Below are 13675 nucleotides of genomic sequence, written 5' to 3'. Positions count from 1 at the left end.
AGCCTTGATCTGTTAGCATCTCCAGCATCCAGACCACTGAAGCAATGCTCCCATCTTCTGCTTCTGGGACCCCCCTCATCCATGCACCCCCATGTGTAAGGAAGGCTGGTACCCACACAGGGCTGGGTCAAACTCAGGGAGACCCTGGACAGGGCTGGGCAGGGAGAAAAGACTAACAGAGGCCGGGCACAGTGGCTCATGCCTGTAATCCCAGCACTTTGGAAGGCTGAGGCAGGTGGATCACCTGAGGTCAGGAGTTTGAGACCAGCCTGGCCAACATGGCGAAACCCCGTCTCTACTAAAAATACAAAAGTTAGCCGGGCGTGGTGGCGCGTGCCTGTAATTCCAGCTACTTGGGAGGCTGAGGTAGGAGAATCGCGTGAACCCAGGAGGCGGAGGTTGCAGTGAGCTGAGATCACTCCACTGCACTCCAGCCTGGGTTACAGTGCAAGACTCTGGGGCGGGGGGGGGAGAGAGAGAAAGAGAAGAAAGGAAGAAAAGAGGGAGGGAGGGAAGGAAGGAAGGAGAGAGAAAGAAAAAAGAAAGAAAAGAAAGACTAACAGAAATGCCACAGTGGAGAGGGGTCTGAGCCTGGGCCTTTCCAGGTCACCACTGTCCTTGTCATCCAGCCCAAAGCTGGGCTTACGCTGCGCAAATACACACAGAGGGAAGGGAGGGAAATTGGAAAATGCCTCTGGGGTGTTCAATGCAATTACTAGTTTAGCAACAACCACAAGCACAGCAGCACTTATTTGGCACCTACTGTATACCAGGTGTTGGACTAAGGTACTTCGATATCTCTGAGGAAAGTGCCATTATGTTTCTTATTTTATGTTGGCGGAGAAATGGAGGCTCGGGAAGACCAAAGTCCTGGCTCTCAACTAAAAGCATTCATTCATTCATTCATTCATTCACGCAACAGGTATTTATTGGGCACCTACTGAGTACCAAGCCCTGCAGTGTGGACCTCAGAAATGTCCTGCCTCCCTGGAGATTGCAGTGAGCCAAGATCGCACCGCTGCACTCCAGCCTGGGCGACAGAGCGAGACTCTACCTCAAAAAAAAAAAAAAAAAAAAAATTGTGCTGCCTCCCTGAATCTGAGCAGCCCCGAGGAAGTGGGGGTTTCTGCTGACTTCATTTCAGGGCAAGAAACAGTCCGGGGGTGGGGGCAGGTCACCCACCAGAGTCAGGAAAGAGGGGAATTAGTTTAGCAACAATCACAAGCACAGCAGCACTTATTTGGCACCACTCTATAGCAGTTATTTGGCACCTTCTCTACACCTGGTACTATATTGGGTTTGGAGCCTCCTGAGCAAGATTTTCAGGCAGATCCGAGGGGCACTCTAGGTCTGTGTGTTGGTGATCCCCATCAGGGCAGATCCGAGGCAGGCAGAGCTGTGTCCTCGTCCGTGTGGGTGTCAGGGAGTGTGCACGCATGTGCGCCCAGTGTGTGGTCATGGATGTGTCCTGGTCAGGACATGGGTGCCGGCACACTGTGTGTTGCAGCGCAGACCGGCACCCAGGTGAGGTCAGTGTGGACACACGCAGGAGAGTGGGGGGTGGGCCGTGGCCGGGGCAGGAAGCCTAGGCACTGTTTCCCATCCATTTGGTGTGAGACAGGGAGGGAGACCAGCTCAGAGAGACAGAGAGAGAGAGAGAAGAAGAGGAACAGAGAGAGAGGGAGGTAGGGAGAGAGAAAGAGAGAGACAGAGAGAGAGAAGAGAGAAGGAGAGAGGGAGAGAAGGGAGACGGGGAGAGATAGAGAGAGAGGAAGAGGGAAAGAGAGAAAGGGAGACAGAGGAGAGGGAGAGAGAAGGGGGAGAGAGGAGGAGAGAGAAAGAGAAGGAGAGAGGAGAAACGAGCAAGATGGGGGGAGAAAGGGAGGGAGACAGAGAGAGAGAGAGAGAGAGAGAGAGGAGAACGCTGACTCTGCCAGAATCCCAGCTTTGGTGATTTACAGGGCGCTTGGCCCTGGCGCGCAGAGGCACCTCCGCCGCAGTGAGAGGAGGGGGAGAAACAGAGAGAGATGCACAGAGAGACCGAGAGGGAGATACACCGGGAGAGTGGTGGCGCCTTGTAGAGAGTGAATCAGAGGCCACCAGGCCCCGGGTGGGGGGTACACGGGGAGAGAACGCCCACCTGCCCAAGCTGCCAGATGGAAAATGGCCTGAACCCCAGCTCTGCCAGCCCCACTGTGCCACCTCGGGCAGGCCCTGGCCCTCTCTGACTTTTAGCCCCTCTCCCAGTACTGAGGGGCTGCAGGCCCCCTGCTCCTGGTAGGCACCCCCCAAGCTCCCTCTAAGAACCTACACTGGGCCTGGGCCCTGCTGCCTCCCCCACCCCCACCTATCCCCAGGGCCCAGGAGATGCTTAAGGAAGATCTAGAAAATCCAACAAAGGTCGGGGGTCTGGGGTGGGAGGACAGCCTCTCCCAGCCTCAGTTACCCTGCTGGAGAAATGGCAGCAAAGCACACTGTACTCCGAGAGGGCATGGGACGAAGGAATAAAGGAAAGAATGAATGAATGAGGCAGGGACCCGGTGGCGGGATGGAGGTGGCCCGGGGAACCCGCCACGCTGCGGCCAAGAGGCACTTGGCCCCAAACCCGGAATAACTAACGTGGCGGTGGCGCCGGCGGGAGGGAGGCAGGGAGGGAGGCCCAGAGCAGGCGCAGGGAGGCCGGCCTTCCCGCCGGCAGGATTTATGGGAGCCACGGGCTCCACACAGTTCCTCTTAAGAGTAAAAGTGAAAAAGCGCTTGAGTCACCGCCGAGCCCAGCCCGGGGCTCCCAGAATGCCCCAGGGCCGCCAGCGCCCACTCCCCCCTCGGCGGGCCGGGCCCGGGTGGCACAGAGCGGGCTGGCACCGAGATGCCCCCCACCCCTCGCCAGCCTCGGCTCCCGAGAAGGATCCGGGTCGGATCAGCTAAAAGAGAGCTATTTTCGGTTGGGCTCAGGTTGTAAAATTAGCTGGGAAAAGGGGGAGAGGGAGGCCCAGAGACAGAGACAGACAGAGAGAGACAGAGAGGAGTAAGGAGAGACATGCAGAGACAGAGAGAGGAGAAAGGGAAGGTGAGACAGAGATGAAGAGACAGACATATTGGAGAGAAACACAGAGAGAGAGAGGAAGGGGGCAGAGAGACAGAGACAGAGAAACAGACAGAGACAGGTCGGAGAGACACACAAAGAGGGCAAAGGGAGGGAGAGACAGAGAGACAGAGACACATCAAAGAGACGTGCAGAGACAAAGAGGAGAAAGGGATGGTGAGATAGACATGAAGAGACAGAGACAGTGGGAGAGACTGAGACATCAGAGAGACAGAGGATGAGAAAGACAGACAGAAAGAGACCAACAGTGACTGGGAGTGAAACAGAGGCAGGGACAGACAGAGATGGAGAGACAGGGAGAAACAGACACACACACACAGAGTCAGAGCAAAACAGAGAGAAAGACAGAGATAAAGATAGACAAAAAGAGACCAAGATGAGAGAAACGGAGGGGACGTGATTCGGGAAACTGAGTCAGACAGCCAGGACTTGGGTGGGAGGCTCCTGCATGGGGCACTCAGGGTCCTTCTGAGTCCCCCAGCCCGCCCCGCTGGCTACCCCAGACCAGGCTGGGCCTTGGGGGAGCAGTGGGGATTACATTCAGGCTGAAGAGAAACTGGAAAGGGGGTCCCCAGCTCCACTCCAGGGCTGGGGTGGACGGCGGGGCAGAGGGGAGAATCACAGGGGAGGAGGGAGCCCCCTGCACTTGGGACTCGCTGTCCCCATCCTGGCCTGGGAGCTGTCTGCCTCCGTCTCTCTGCCCGTCTCTGTCTTCTCTTCTCTGTCTCTTGCACGCAGCACCCCTGGATAGTTTTTAGTTTTTAGCCTCTCCGTTTTTTGGTTTCCACAGACAGCCCTCCTGGCTGGTCCTTGCCCTGTTCCTGGAGAAACTGAGGCCGAGTTAGCAATTCTCTGAGGCAAAGCCTGGACTGGGGTTCTTACTACCCCCCAACCCTCCCCAGCAACCAGGATGTCTCCCAACCAGCCCTGATGGGGGAATTCCAGGGTGCACAGGCAGCCTTCCAACCTCCCCAGCCTGGAACAGCCTCCCCTCCGCTCAGCCCTCCCAAATGGCTCCTTCCAGCTGGCGAGGACAGAGCGGGGACACCTCAGTCACCCCATAAGCCCAGAGACTTCAAAGCCTGCCCAAGGTCACACAGCGTGCCCACTCAAACCCTAGTTGTTCTTGGAGAACTTCAAAGAGATGCTTTCTTTGGGAACCCCTCCCCAAAGCTGCTCAGAAAGGGAAACTGAGGCTGGGACAGGGACTTACCCAAGGTCACTCAGGGGATCACAGGTAGGACAGACCTCAGACCCCCTCAGCACCAGCTCCCACATTCCCTGTCAGCTGCAGGGGGCCGGTGAGAAAGACCCTACCAAGGACCATGCCTGGCGTGGGGGGTCCCTTGCTGCACCATGCCCTGGGGCGGAAGCCGGGGACTCATATACTCCCCACACAGTGCTCCTTAAGACGAGCCTGGCCCTCGCTGGAATCGCACCCCCCACGTGCCAGGACTTTACAGTTTGCCCGCCATACTGCCCCCTCTCCAGAACCGGCCTTAGCCGCACGTCACTTCAGGGGAAACTGAGGCCAGAACCTCTCCAGCCTCTCCAGAACCTCTCCAGAACACTGCGTATGGAGGAAAGCAGCGGTCTAGAAAACGGAACTTGCAGACCTCGGGGTCCCCGGGAGCCTGGGCTGGAAGGAGTCCCCGGGGGGAGCCGCCCCCTCCCCACACACCCCCTCGGCCATTGCACAAGGCTCGGCCCCGGGGCAGTCTGGGAGTGCGGCCAGGGGTGAGAGGCTACGGGAGGGGGAGGGGGAGGGGGAGGGGGAGGGGGCAGGGGCAGGTGCCGGGCTGGCGAGGGCGTCCGCAGCGCCGCAGTGCCCGGGCCAGACCCGGAGCGCCGGGCCTCCCGCTCCTCCCGGCGGCAGCGGCTCCAGAATCCAGAATCCAGAATCGATGCAGCGAAAATACCGAAAATACCGGGACGGTGCTGGGGGGGTTGCAAAGGGGGGGGGACCCAGCCGGGCCGCCAGAGCACCCTTCCCCCTCCTGGGCCTCCAACTTCTCCTACCCCCTCCCCCTCCATGCACACGTGGGCCAATAACGGGGGAAAGGCGGCCGAGGGCCAGGGTGGCCCGCACAACCTTGGTGGGGGGACATGAGAGGACCCTTTCTCTCCAGCTGGGGAGACCCAGGGTGCAATCACGACCCCCTAGATTCCTCTCAGAGGCAGGCGGGGGGCTTCCCGCAGAGCCCTTGCTGGAGGGGGGCCAGCCCCCACCCCGACCTTTCCGAGTGTCGAGGCGGGGGTGCGGAGTGCGTCGGAGTAGGGGGGGGGGCGCAAATCTGCAGACCAAGCCCCACATCCGGGAGAGGTCCCGAGAGTTGGGGGTGGGGGGGCTGGGCGGGAGTCCCGCGTAGGGGGTCCGCGGTAGGTAAGGGTGTGTGGGGGGGTGCCCCAGCTTGCCCATCCCCCCACCGGACCCCAGCCCTCGGCGCGGGGGGCATCCCGGGCAGGGATGGCGGGAGGGACGCGCGCCTTTTTCGTCCCGCCTCCTTCGGCTTCAAAACTCCGGGGCTGGGATGCGGGGGCGCGGGGCACGGGGCGCGGGGGCGCCGGCGGGGGCCGGGCGAGGACCGTACCTGGGTGAGGCAGAGCGGGGACGAATACATCCCGGGCGCGGCGGGAGGCGCAGGGCCGGCCGGAGCGGGCGCGCTGAACTTACTGAGTCATTTTTCCAAACCACCCCCCCGCCCCCCCCCCGCCCCGCGGCCGGCGCGCTCTCCTCGCCGCCTCCTCCCTCGATCTCCCTCCTCCTTCCTCCTGCTCTCCCTCTCTCGCGCCACCCGCCTCGCTCTCTGTCCCTCTCTCCCTCCGTCTGTCTCTCTCTCTCTCTCTTCCTCTCTCCCCCGTCTCTGTCTCTCTGTCTCTCTCTCTACCCTCTGACACCCTCCCACCCTGAACCTCCCACTTCTCAACACCCAACTTTCAGAGAAACGAGGGAAAAAAGGGCGCGAGCGAGAAAGGAGAGCCTCCCCCGACGTCTCAGGACCCCCCCTCCCGTATTTACGCAATGCCCCAGGGCACTAGACCGGGACCCCAGGACTGCAGGGTGACCCCCAATCGGATCAAGCGGAGAGGGGGGACTGGGTTGTTTCTGGACATTGAGGGGCCAGAGGTGGATTTTTAAGGCTCCCCCCTCCCCACCCCCCCCATCACCCCCGAGCTGGCCGGGAAGTTGGAGGAACGAGCCGGAGGGGGGGGAGGGAAGGAATGAAGAAGTGACGTGCGCAGAGGCCGGCCAGCGCGCCTCTTTCCCCTTAAAGATGTACGACCCTGGGTGCACGGTGAGCTGGTCCCACAGCACCCTGGCTCCCTTCTCCCCCCAGAGCCAGGCAGGGGCTGCGGGTCCCCAGCTACAGGGGCTTGTGTGCAGCCGTCCCTTCCTTGGCCAGAAGGGCCCAGGCTAACACGGGAGGCTCCAGAATTTGCTCTCTTCACCCAGCACCCAAGGGGCAGGGGCGGGGTGGCCTCGCCTGAGTGTCTCTCCAGCACCCCAGGAGGACAGCGTCCAGGCGGGATCTCCAGCTGGCCAGATAAACCCTTGCAGCCTCCCCCTGGGTATCCAATAATTTCCACCTGCCTCAGGGGTGTGCCCTTTTCACAGATCTCAAGACTGAGGTATGGCAAGTGTGGCTTGGAGCCAGGCCATCTGGCCCCGGAGCCCACATTCTGTTCTCCTTCTAGAATAACAGGGCAGAGACCTGGCCTGCCTCCGTCTGAGCCCCCAGGGCATCTGATGACAGGGCCCCAACCCTCCCCCGGTTCACTCCCTGGATCCTCCCAGGCTAGCTCAGAGGCTGCTGTGTTTCTCATTCCCACCCGAAAGGTTCTCCCTTATAAAGTGGCTTAAAGGTGCCCATCCTGTGGGATTGCTGGGGATAAGGACAATGACCTTAGCAGAGCCTTGACCTTCGGTCAAATGTCCACTAAAGACACATTCTTAGAAAGCTTGGCCATTTCACCTCATCTCTCTGAGCTTCCCAAGGACAAATGATACCCTCTCACCAAGATGGGGCAGGTGCCCCAGGCCCAGGGGCACAGAAGATACCAGCACCCATTATCCTCAGGCGTTACAGGAGAGGAAACTGAGGCCCAGAGAACGGAAGCCACTTGCCCAGGGCCTGACAGGTAAACTAGGAGGGAGCAGAATTCCTGGAGCGTAGGTTCCCTAGGCCCCCCACAGGCTCCTCTCTGCATCACGGTGACATTATTCAAACAGTGCTTAGTACATCGCAAACGCTCCATAAATGTGCGTGTGTGTCTGTGTGTTTTAAACCCACTGTGCAGCTGTGGGGAACATTTGAATTAAATGGTAAGAAGTGTATCTGGAAATCCACATACTAATATAACGTGAAGCAATATTTTATTAAAACACGCTAGGGACACATATAGGGTGAAATCTAAAATTCACAGACATTTAAAAGTTGCAGTTGACTTCAGACAATCCTCCTAGACTTCCAGACCCCGAGCCTTCCACCCTCCCTCCCCTGTACAGACCACCCTGCCTGCAACCTTCATTCAGCAGCTTAGAATCCTTTGGAAGGTGAAGTTTAGAGAGCAGAGACTGCCCCTCTTGGAACCTCGGTGTCCTCTTCTGTAAAATGACTATGGTAACAGGACGCATCTTGGAAGGTGGGGAAGGTTGGAGTCTTTACATAGCATGTGGGAAGGGTGTGTGAATATTATTGGTGGTGGTAGCTGCAGGGAGAAGCTTCTGCAAGTGTACGAACAGCAGCGTATATCCCAGTTTGGGTGGGAAGGGCCCCCCGCAGCACACACAGTTGGTTCCCTAAATTGCAGTGCAGGGTCCCTGCTTGGGTCTATGTCTCCTCCAGCCAGCAGCTTCATCTCTCTGCACCTCGGCTCTCCCTCCGTGAAATGGGGCGACGCCAGCTCATAACCCTCCAAGGTTGTAGGCAAGTCAGCAAATACCTGCTCGTGGTTACAACAGGGAACTGTACATCGTAGTTTCTTTAAAAAGACAATTGGTAGATTTGGACCTGCGTGTGGAGGGCCCAGAAGATGGGTGCATGATTTAGCTCCTGGCACTTTCCAGCACAATCTGGCTCATTTTTTTTTTTTTTTCAAAGCACTCTCTCTACAGTTATTTCACTCTTCGGCATCTCTGTAACTGTCCCAGATACAGGAGCACAAAAGAGTTGACTGCCACCTATAAAACTAATGCCCACAATTTGGAGGCAGCCATGCTGTCCATCTGTGGGGAACCGGTATAGTAAACCCGGCACAGGCCGGGACACTATGCAGCTGAGTAAAACCAGCGGCTCCCAACTCATAATGTCCCCAAGAGACAAGTGGGGGGACAGGAAGCTGGAGAGCTCTCCCCCTTGGCACTGTGGACACTGGGGCTGGATCGCTCTCTGGGTTGGGGCTGTCCTGGGCACTGCAGGGTGCTGAGCAGAGTCCATGGCCTCCACCCACTCCATGCCAGGGGCACCCCCGAGTCGTGACAACCACACATGTCCTTAGACATGGCTAAGTATCCCATGGGAACAGAATCACCCCTGGCTGCGACCCCACTGCTGTAGACCCAGCAAGGAAATTCAAGATCTCATTTAGGGTTTTAAAGAGTACACATGTATTTATAAAAATATACATAGTATCCTTTACATACCCACAGATGCACGCACACACACACACACACACACACACATCTCCTTTGGCCGGGTGTAGTGGCTCACGCCTGTAATCCCAACACTTTGGGACGCCGAGGCAGGCAGATCACTTGAGGTCAGGAGTTTAAAACCAGCCTGGCCAACGTGGCAAAATCCCGTCTCTACTAAAAATACAAAAATTAGCCGGGCATGGGCGAGGGTGCCTGTAATGTCAGCTACTCAGGAGGCTGAGGCTGGAGGTTCGCTTGAACCCGGGAGGTGGAGGTTGCAGTGAGCTGGGATCATGCCATTGCACTCCAGCCTGGGCAACAGAGCAAAACTCCGTCTCAAAAAAAAAAAAAATACATATATATATACACACACACACACATACATATACATATATCTCCTTTATGGAAATACACAAGTATTTCCACAAGTACATCCTTTATGGAAATATACACATATGCACATGTATCCTCTATAAGAATGTGTATCTCTCACTCCTGCAAATGCTCCAACTATATAGATGGTAACATTCTGGAGTGGGGTTCCACCCAGGAATGGGGGTGATCAGAAAGGTCGGATTTTTTTCCTCTGGATACAGTTGTATCCTCTTCATATGATCACTAATGGCTTCAGTAATTAAAGGAAAACTTAAAAAGTTGAATGCAATTCACAGAGCAGCTCAGGCAGGGTAGACAGGAACCCCCAGCCCCCCATGGTGACCCCACAGCCACCACAGCCAGATAATAAAGGGCATGATTATACAGCAGTGCAGTGTGCAGTCAGCCTCCCCTAGCCCCGCACCTGCTCAGCAAGGGGCTCACAATGCCAGCTCCCCAGGAACCTTGCAAGGGTCCCATGTGGTCCCATTTTACAGATGAGAAACTGAGGCTGTAGAAAGGGATGTTAAAGTCGAGTAGTCAAAGGTCAGACAGGCCGTTGAGGCTGGTACAGGTAGACACACACACCACACACTACAACCTACAGAGACACACAGACACACATCGTGCAGACTCAAACAGCTGCAGACACAGACTCCACACGACACACAGCTACATACACACTCAAAGACACAAATACATGCACAGACTCACACAAAAACAGACCCATATATCATCACAGCCTTCCCCACACCTGACCTCAAATACCTCCTCAAAGAGGGGTGAGCAGAGACACACACACACACACCGACCCACATGGCACACACACAGCCACAAACACACCCTCCCAACTCCCCACAGGATGCTTCTTTACAAGCACAACACATGGACATAGCTGCCCCCACACAAGTGCAGACACAACCACAAATACGTGGGCACTCGTCCACAATCACACACACACTCCACACAAAACCACACACTCTTACAAGCACACACACACCCACAAGTGGAACCCCCCTGGTATTCCCATACAGGCACACACAGAGTCACATACGCACCATCACAATGACACACAGCACGCCACTTCCCTGCTCCTCCTGCACCAGCTCTGCCCAGGGCTAGGCTCTCAGCCCTGCAGAAACGCGGTGGGGACAGGGAAGGGCAGGAGGGTGAGATGTGGTTGTCTACCTCTCCGCAAGTGCGGTGTTTGTGTCTATGAGTGCGTCTGCCCGTGTGTGTCTGTGCACGCCTGTGTGTGTGACGTCTGTCTCTAGACAGGCCTATGAGTCTCTGTGTGGTTGTGTGTGCAGAGTCATGCAGACACAGGCACCGTGAGGGAGTGTCGTGTGTGTGTGTGTGTGTGTGTAATTATGACTGCATGCACGTGTGTCCCACTGTGCACAGGACCCAAAATGGGGACAGAGGGCCATGCCGTGTGCTGAAGGCCAGGGCGTCCAACCGTCCCTCCGGGAGTGCGGAGGGAGAGTACTGTGAGTCTGAGGCTGGGAGTGGGTGTGGGGGATGATGACAACCCGAGAATGACCTTGAGTATTGTTGGGGGAGGTCTCTGTGTCATTGTGGGAGGGTTTTCTCTCCTTCTTGACATCCCAAACAGCCCCCCATGATGGGATGTCAAGAAGAAAGCGAGAGAGACCAGCCTGGCCTTGGGCTTTTTATATTTAGAAAATTATATCAAACGCACTGGGGGTGGGGTGGGGGTGGGGAGCGGCGGGGATTTCCCTGGAGGTGAGAAAACAGCTCTCTGTGCCCACGGCCTCTGGTCCATTGGGGGCAAGTGCTGGAGGCGGGACTGCGGGACCAGTCCCAGTGCCCCTAGGCTCTCTCCAGCATAGGATAATAGGGGTCTCCTTGGCTACCTCCCGGGCCCGTCCTAACCCCTGTGCTGCTGTAACCACCCACCCCTCGGGATTTCCACGACCTCTCAGGGAGGGGGGAACCCCTGCCGCCCCGCCCCCTCGGGGCAGGTCCCCGCGCAAGCGCAACCCCTGGCGAGCGACGTCTGCGTGCCGAGTGATCGCGTCCCGGCGCCACCTCGCGCCCGAACCTCCAGCCAGGACCCCCTCGAGCCAAGCAGACGGGGGACCCCCGAAGGCTGGGGGAAGTGGAGGGGACGTAGGGGGTAGATAAAGGGACAGAGTTTTGAAAAGGTGGAGGGAGCGCTCTTCCTCCGCCGCCCAGGCAGTCCCCAGTTACACGAAAAAGGGAACTGGGGGAGGCGAGGCCGGGAGTGGAAGGCAGACCCTTCCCTAGGGGGGCGCTCAGAGCCAGTCACTCGCACACAGCAAGCGGCACCCAACTGCCCCCTGGAACGCGGCCACTCGACAGTTCTCCACTCCCTGGCGACCCCCCCAACCGCCACACACCCACACGGGGACACCCCACGGTCACCCAGGGACACGCGGCTCCGCGGACACGCAGCCCAGCCATAGTTTCACAACACCGTCCCACAGGGACGCGCGCACAGTCGCCCAGTTATCCAAAGACACAAGTGTCCCGCAGCTGCACAATGCGGGCGGCGCTCACAACACAACACATGCCAGCACGTGGATGTGCAGACACACGCGGACACAGAAAGCGGCGGAGCCGACACGCCGGGACCCGCGGCCCCAAGGCAGGTACACTACCACCCCGCCGCGCACACCCCAGACGCTCCCCCAGACGCCAATGCCGGCCCATTACGGAGCGGAGGGGCTCCCACGCACCCCTCGAGGTGCGCACGACACCGACGCCAGTCGACCGGACACCGGAACCCCGAGTGCAGGCACCGCCGCTCCCGGGCCTGGGGCGCGCCGGGCCGAGACCCGGGGGTCCCTCCCAGCTGGGGACCCCGCGCGCGCGGCAGCGGGGCCGGGGTCTGCCAAGGGGCGGGGCGGGGGGCGGTGCGAGGGCAGGCGGGGCGGCTGCTCCTGCGCGGCGCCGAGCGCGGCCGCCCGCCCGGCTCCAAGTTCAAGGCGCCCGGCGGCGGCCGCGGCGCGCTCTCCGCCCCTCTCCGCAGCGGCCATTTTCCGCTAGCTGGCGCGCCGCGCTCGCCCGGGCCGGGGCACCCCGCGGGGGCCGCCGCGACCCCCGCCCCACGCGCCGTCCCGCCGTGCGCCCCCTCCCTGGCCCGGGCTCCCCCACGGACCGCGCGCTCGGGGGTCGTGCGCCCAGGGCCGCGCCCTCCCGCCTGGGGTCTGGCCCGGGGAGGGGGCGGGGGCCCGGCCTGAGGTTGCGGGGGCCTTCTCCGGGGGGCCCCGCCCTCCCCGCCAACTCCGCGGCGCCCGCGAGGGGCCCCCCATTTGGGGTCTCCCGCGGCGCCCCGCGCGCCAGCTCCGCCCCCAGCCGGGGTGCGGGGGGGGGATCGTGGGTAGGGGTCCCGTGGCGACTGGCGAGTGGGGGTCCCCGCCTCGAGCCCCTCCTCCGGGCGGCCCCCGCCCCCTGTCCCCCCAGATCTTGCAACTTTCGCCCGGAGCCCACGCACCACCCCAAAAAGTCCCCGGGCGAAAACGAAAGTGGGTGCGGCGACGTACCATGGCGCTGCTGCGAGGAGGCGAGGCCGGCGCCTGAGCGAGCGCGCTCGGTCCCCGGCGAGGGGGGGCCGCAGGCGGCGGGAGGAGGCGGCGAGGGAGGGCGCGCGGGGGAGGGAGCGAGCGCGCCAGGGAGGGGGCGCGCCGCGCCCGCCCCCCCGGCCCGCAGGACCCTCCCCTCGGCCCGCCCTCCCCCCGGTCCCGCGCGCCGCCCGCGCCTCAGGCTGCTCCGCGCCGCGGCTCCGGCTGCGGCGGCTCCGGCTGCGGCTCCATCCCCGGCCCGGCCCGCACAAGGGGAGGCCCGGAGAGCGGCGGCGGCGGTGGCGGCGGCGGCTGCAGGTCGCGGGGCCCCGGCCGGGCTCGCTGCGGAGCGAGCGGATCCACCTTCGCCGCGGCGCGCGCGCACACACACGCGCACACACACACTCGCGCGCAGGCGACTCGGGGACACCGGCGGGCCGGGCCTCCTCGACTCAGCCACGGACACACACATACCGCACACGGACACGCGCAGAGATCCCCACGCGCGGCGCCTACAGCGTGTGACGGACACACGGCCCGTGGGTGTCCGCCGGGCACACGGGGACCCATGCTCGAAGCCGGTGGGGCATCTGGGACACACACCTTCTGCAGGAGATCAACACAGACGCACACTCGCACGCGGCCTGTGGGGCTGGCACCCCGAGATCACACAGACGCACAGTCCCAGAAAGACACCCAGACCTCAGAGGGACCCACGCGCCGACCCCCGGGACCCCCCCCCCAAGCCGCCCTAGCCGGTGACTGCAGGTGTCCAGGGGACACGCGGCTACACACACGCACAGCAGGGAGACGGGACAGACGGGGACACAGACAGAGACTCCGACACCGAGGGCGACAGACCTGGGGGCAGGGGTCCCCTGGGGGTCCCGCAGGGGCTCCAGGCAGGGGCGGCGGGGGAGCGCTCGCAGCGGGCCCCGTAGGAAGTGGGGGGCAGCGGGCGCCCCCTCCCCCGGTCAGGATTAATGGCGAGGCCTCCGCAGCGGAGGAGGG

The 13675-nt window shown here is 60.7% G+C and overlaps 1 protein-coding gene across 5 annotated transcripts in view; it reads right to left on the bottom strand.

Annotated features, from left to right (window-relative positions):
* NFIC (nuclear factor I C) overlaps positions 1–12794 on the bottom strand; it is a 110559-nt gene extending 97765 nt beyond the window's left edge. The window contains exon 1 of one of the 5 annotated variants that reach the window (XM_024237688.3): positions 12647–12794. In XM_024237688.3, coding sequence (XP_024093456.1) covers positions 12647–12649 — 3 coding nt within the window. In that variant the 5' untranslated portion in view covers positions 12650–12794. Of the gene's footprint in view, positions 1–5697; positions 5880–12646 lie in introns of those variants that run through there. The other 4 variants (XM_054539334.2, XM_024237691.3, XM_024237687.3 and 1 more) reach the window with 4 other exon arrangements.
* Between the last annotated feature and the right edge of the window lie 881 nt (positions 12795–13675).

This window comes from Pongo abelii, chromosome 20 (genome assembly GCF_028885655.2).
Source record: "Pongo abelii isolate AG06213 chromosome 20, NHGRI_mPonAbe1-v2.0_pri, whole genome shotgun sequence".
Taxonomy (NCBI): Eukaryota; Metazoa; Chordata; class Mammalia; order Primates; family Hominidae; genus Pongo; species Pongo abelii.
Note: the sequence above shows the minus strand (reverse complement) of the source record. Positions and strands in the feature narration are given on the sequence as shown.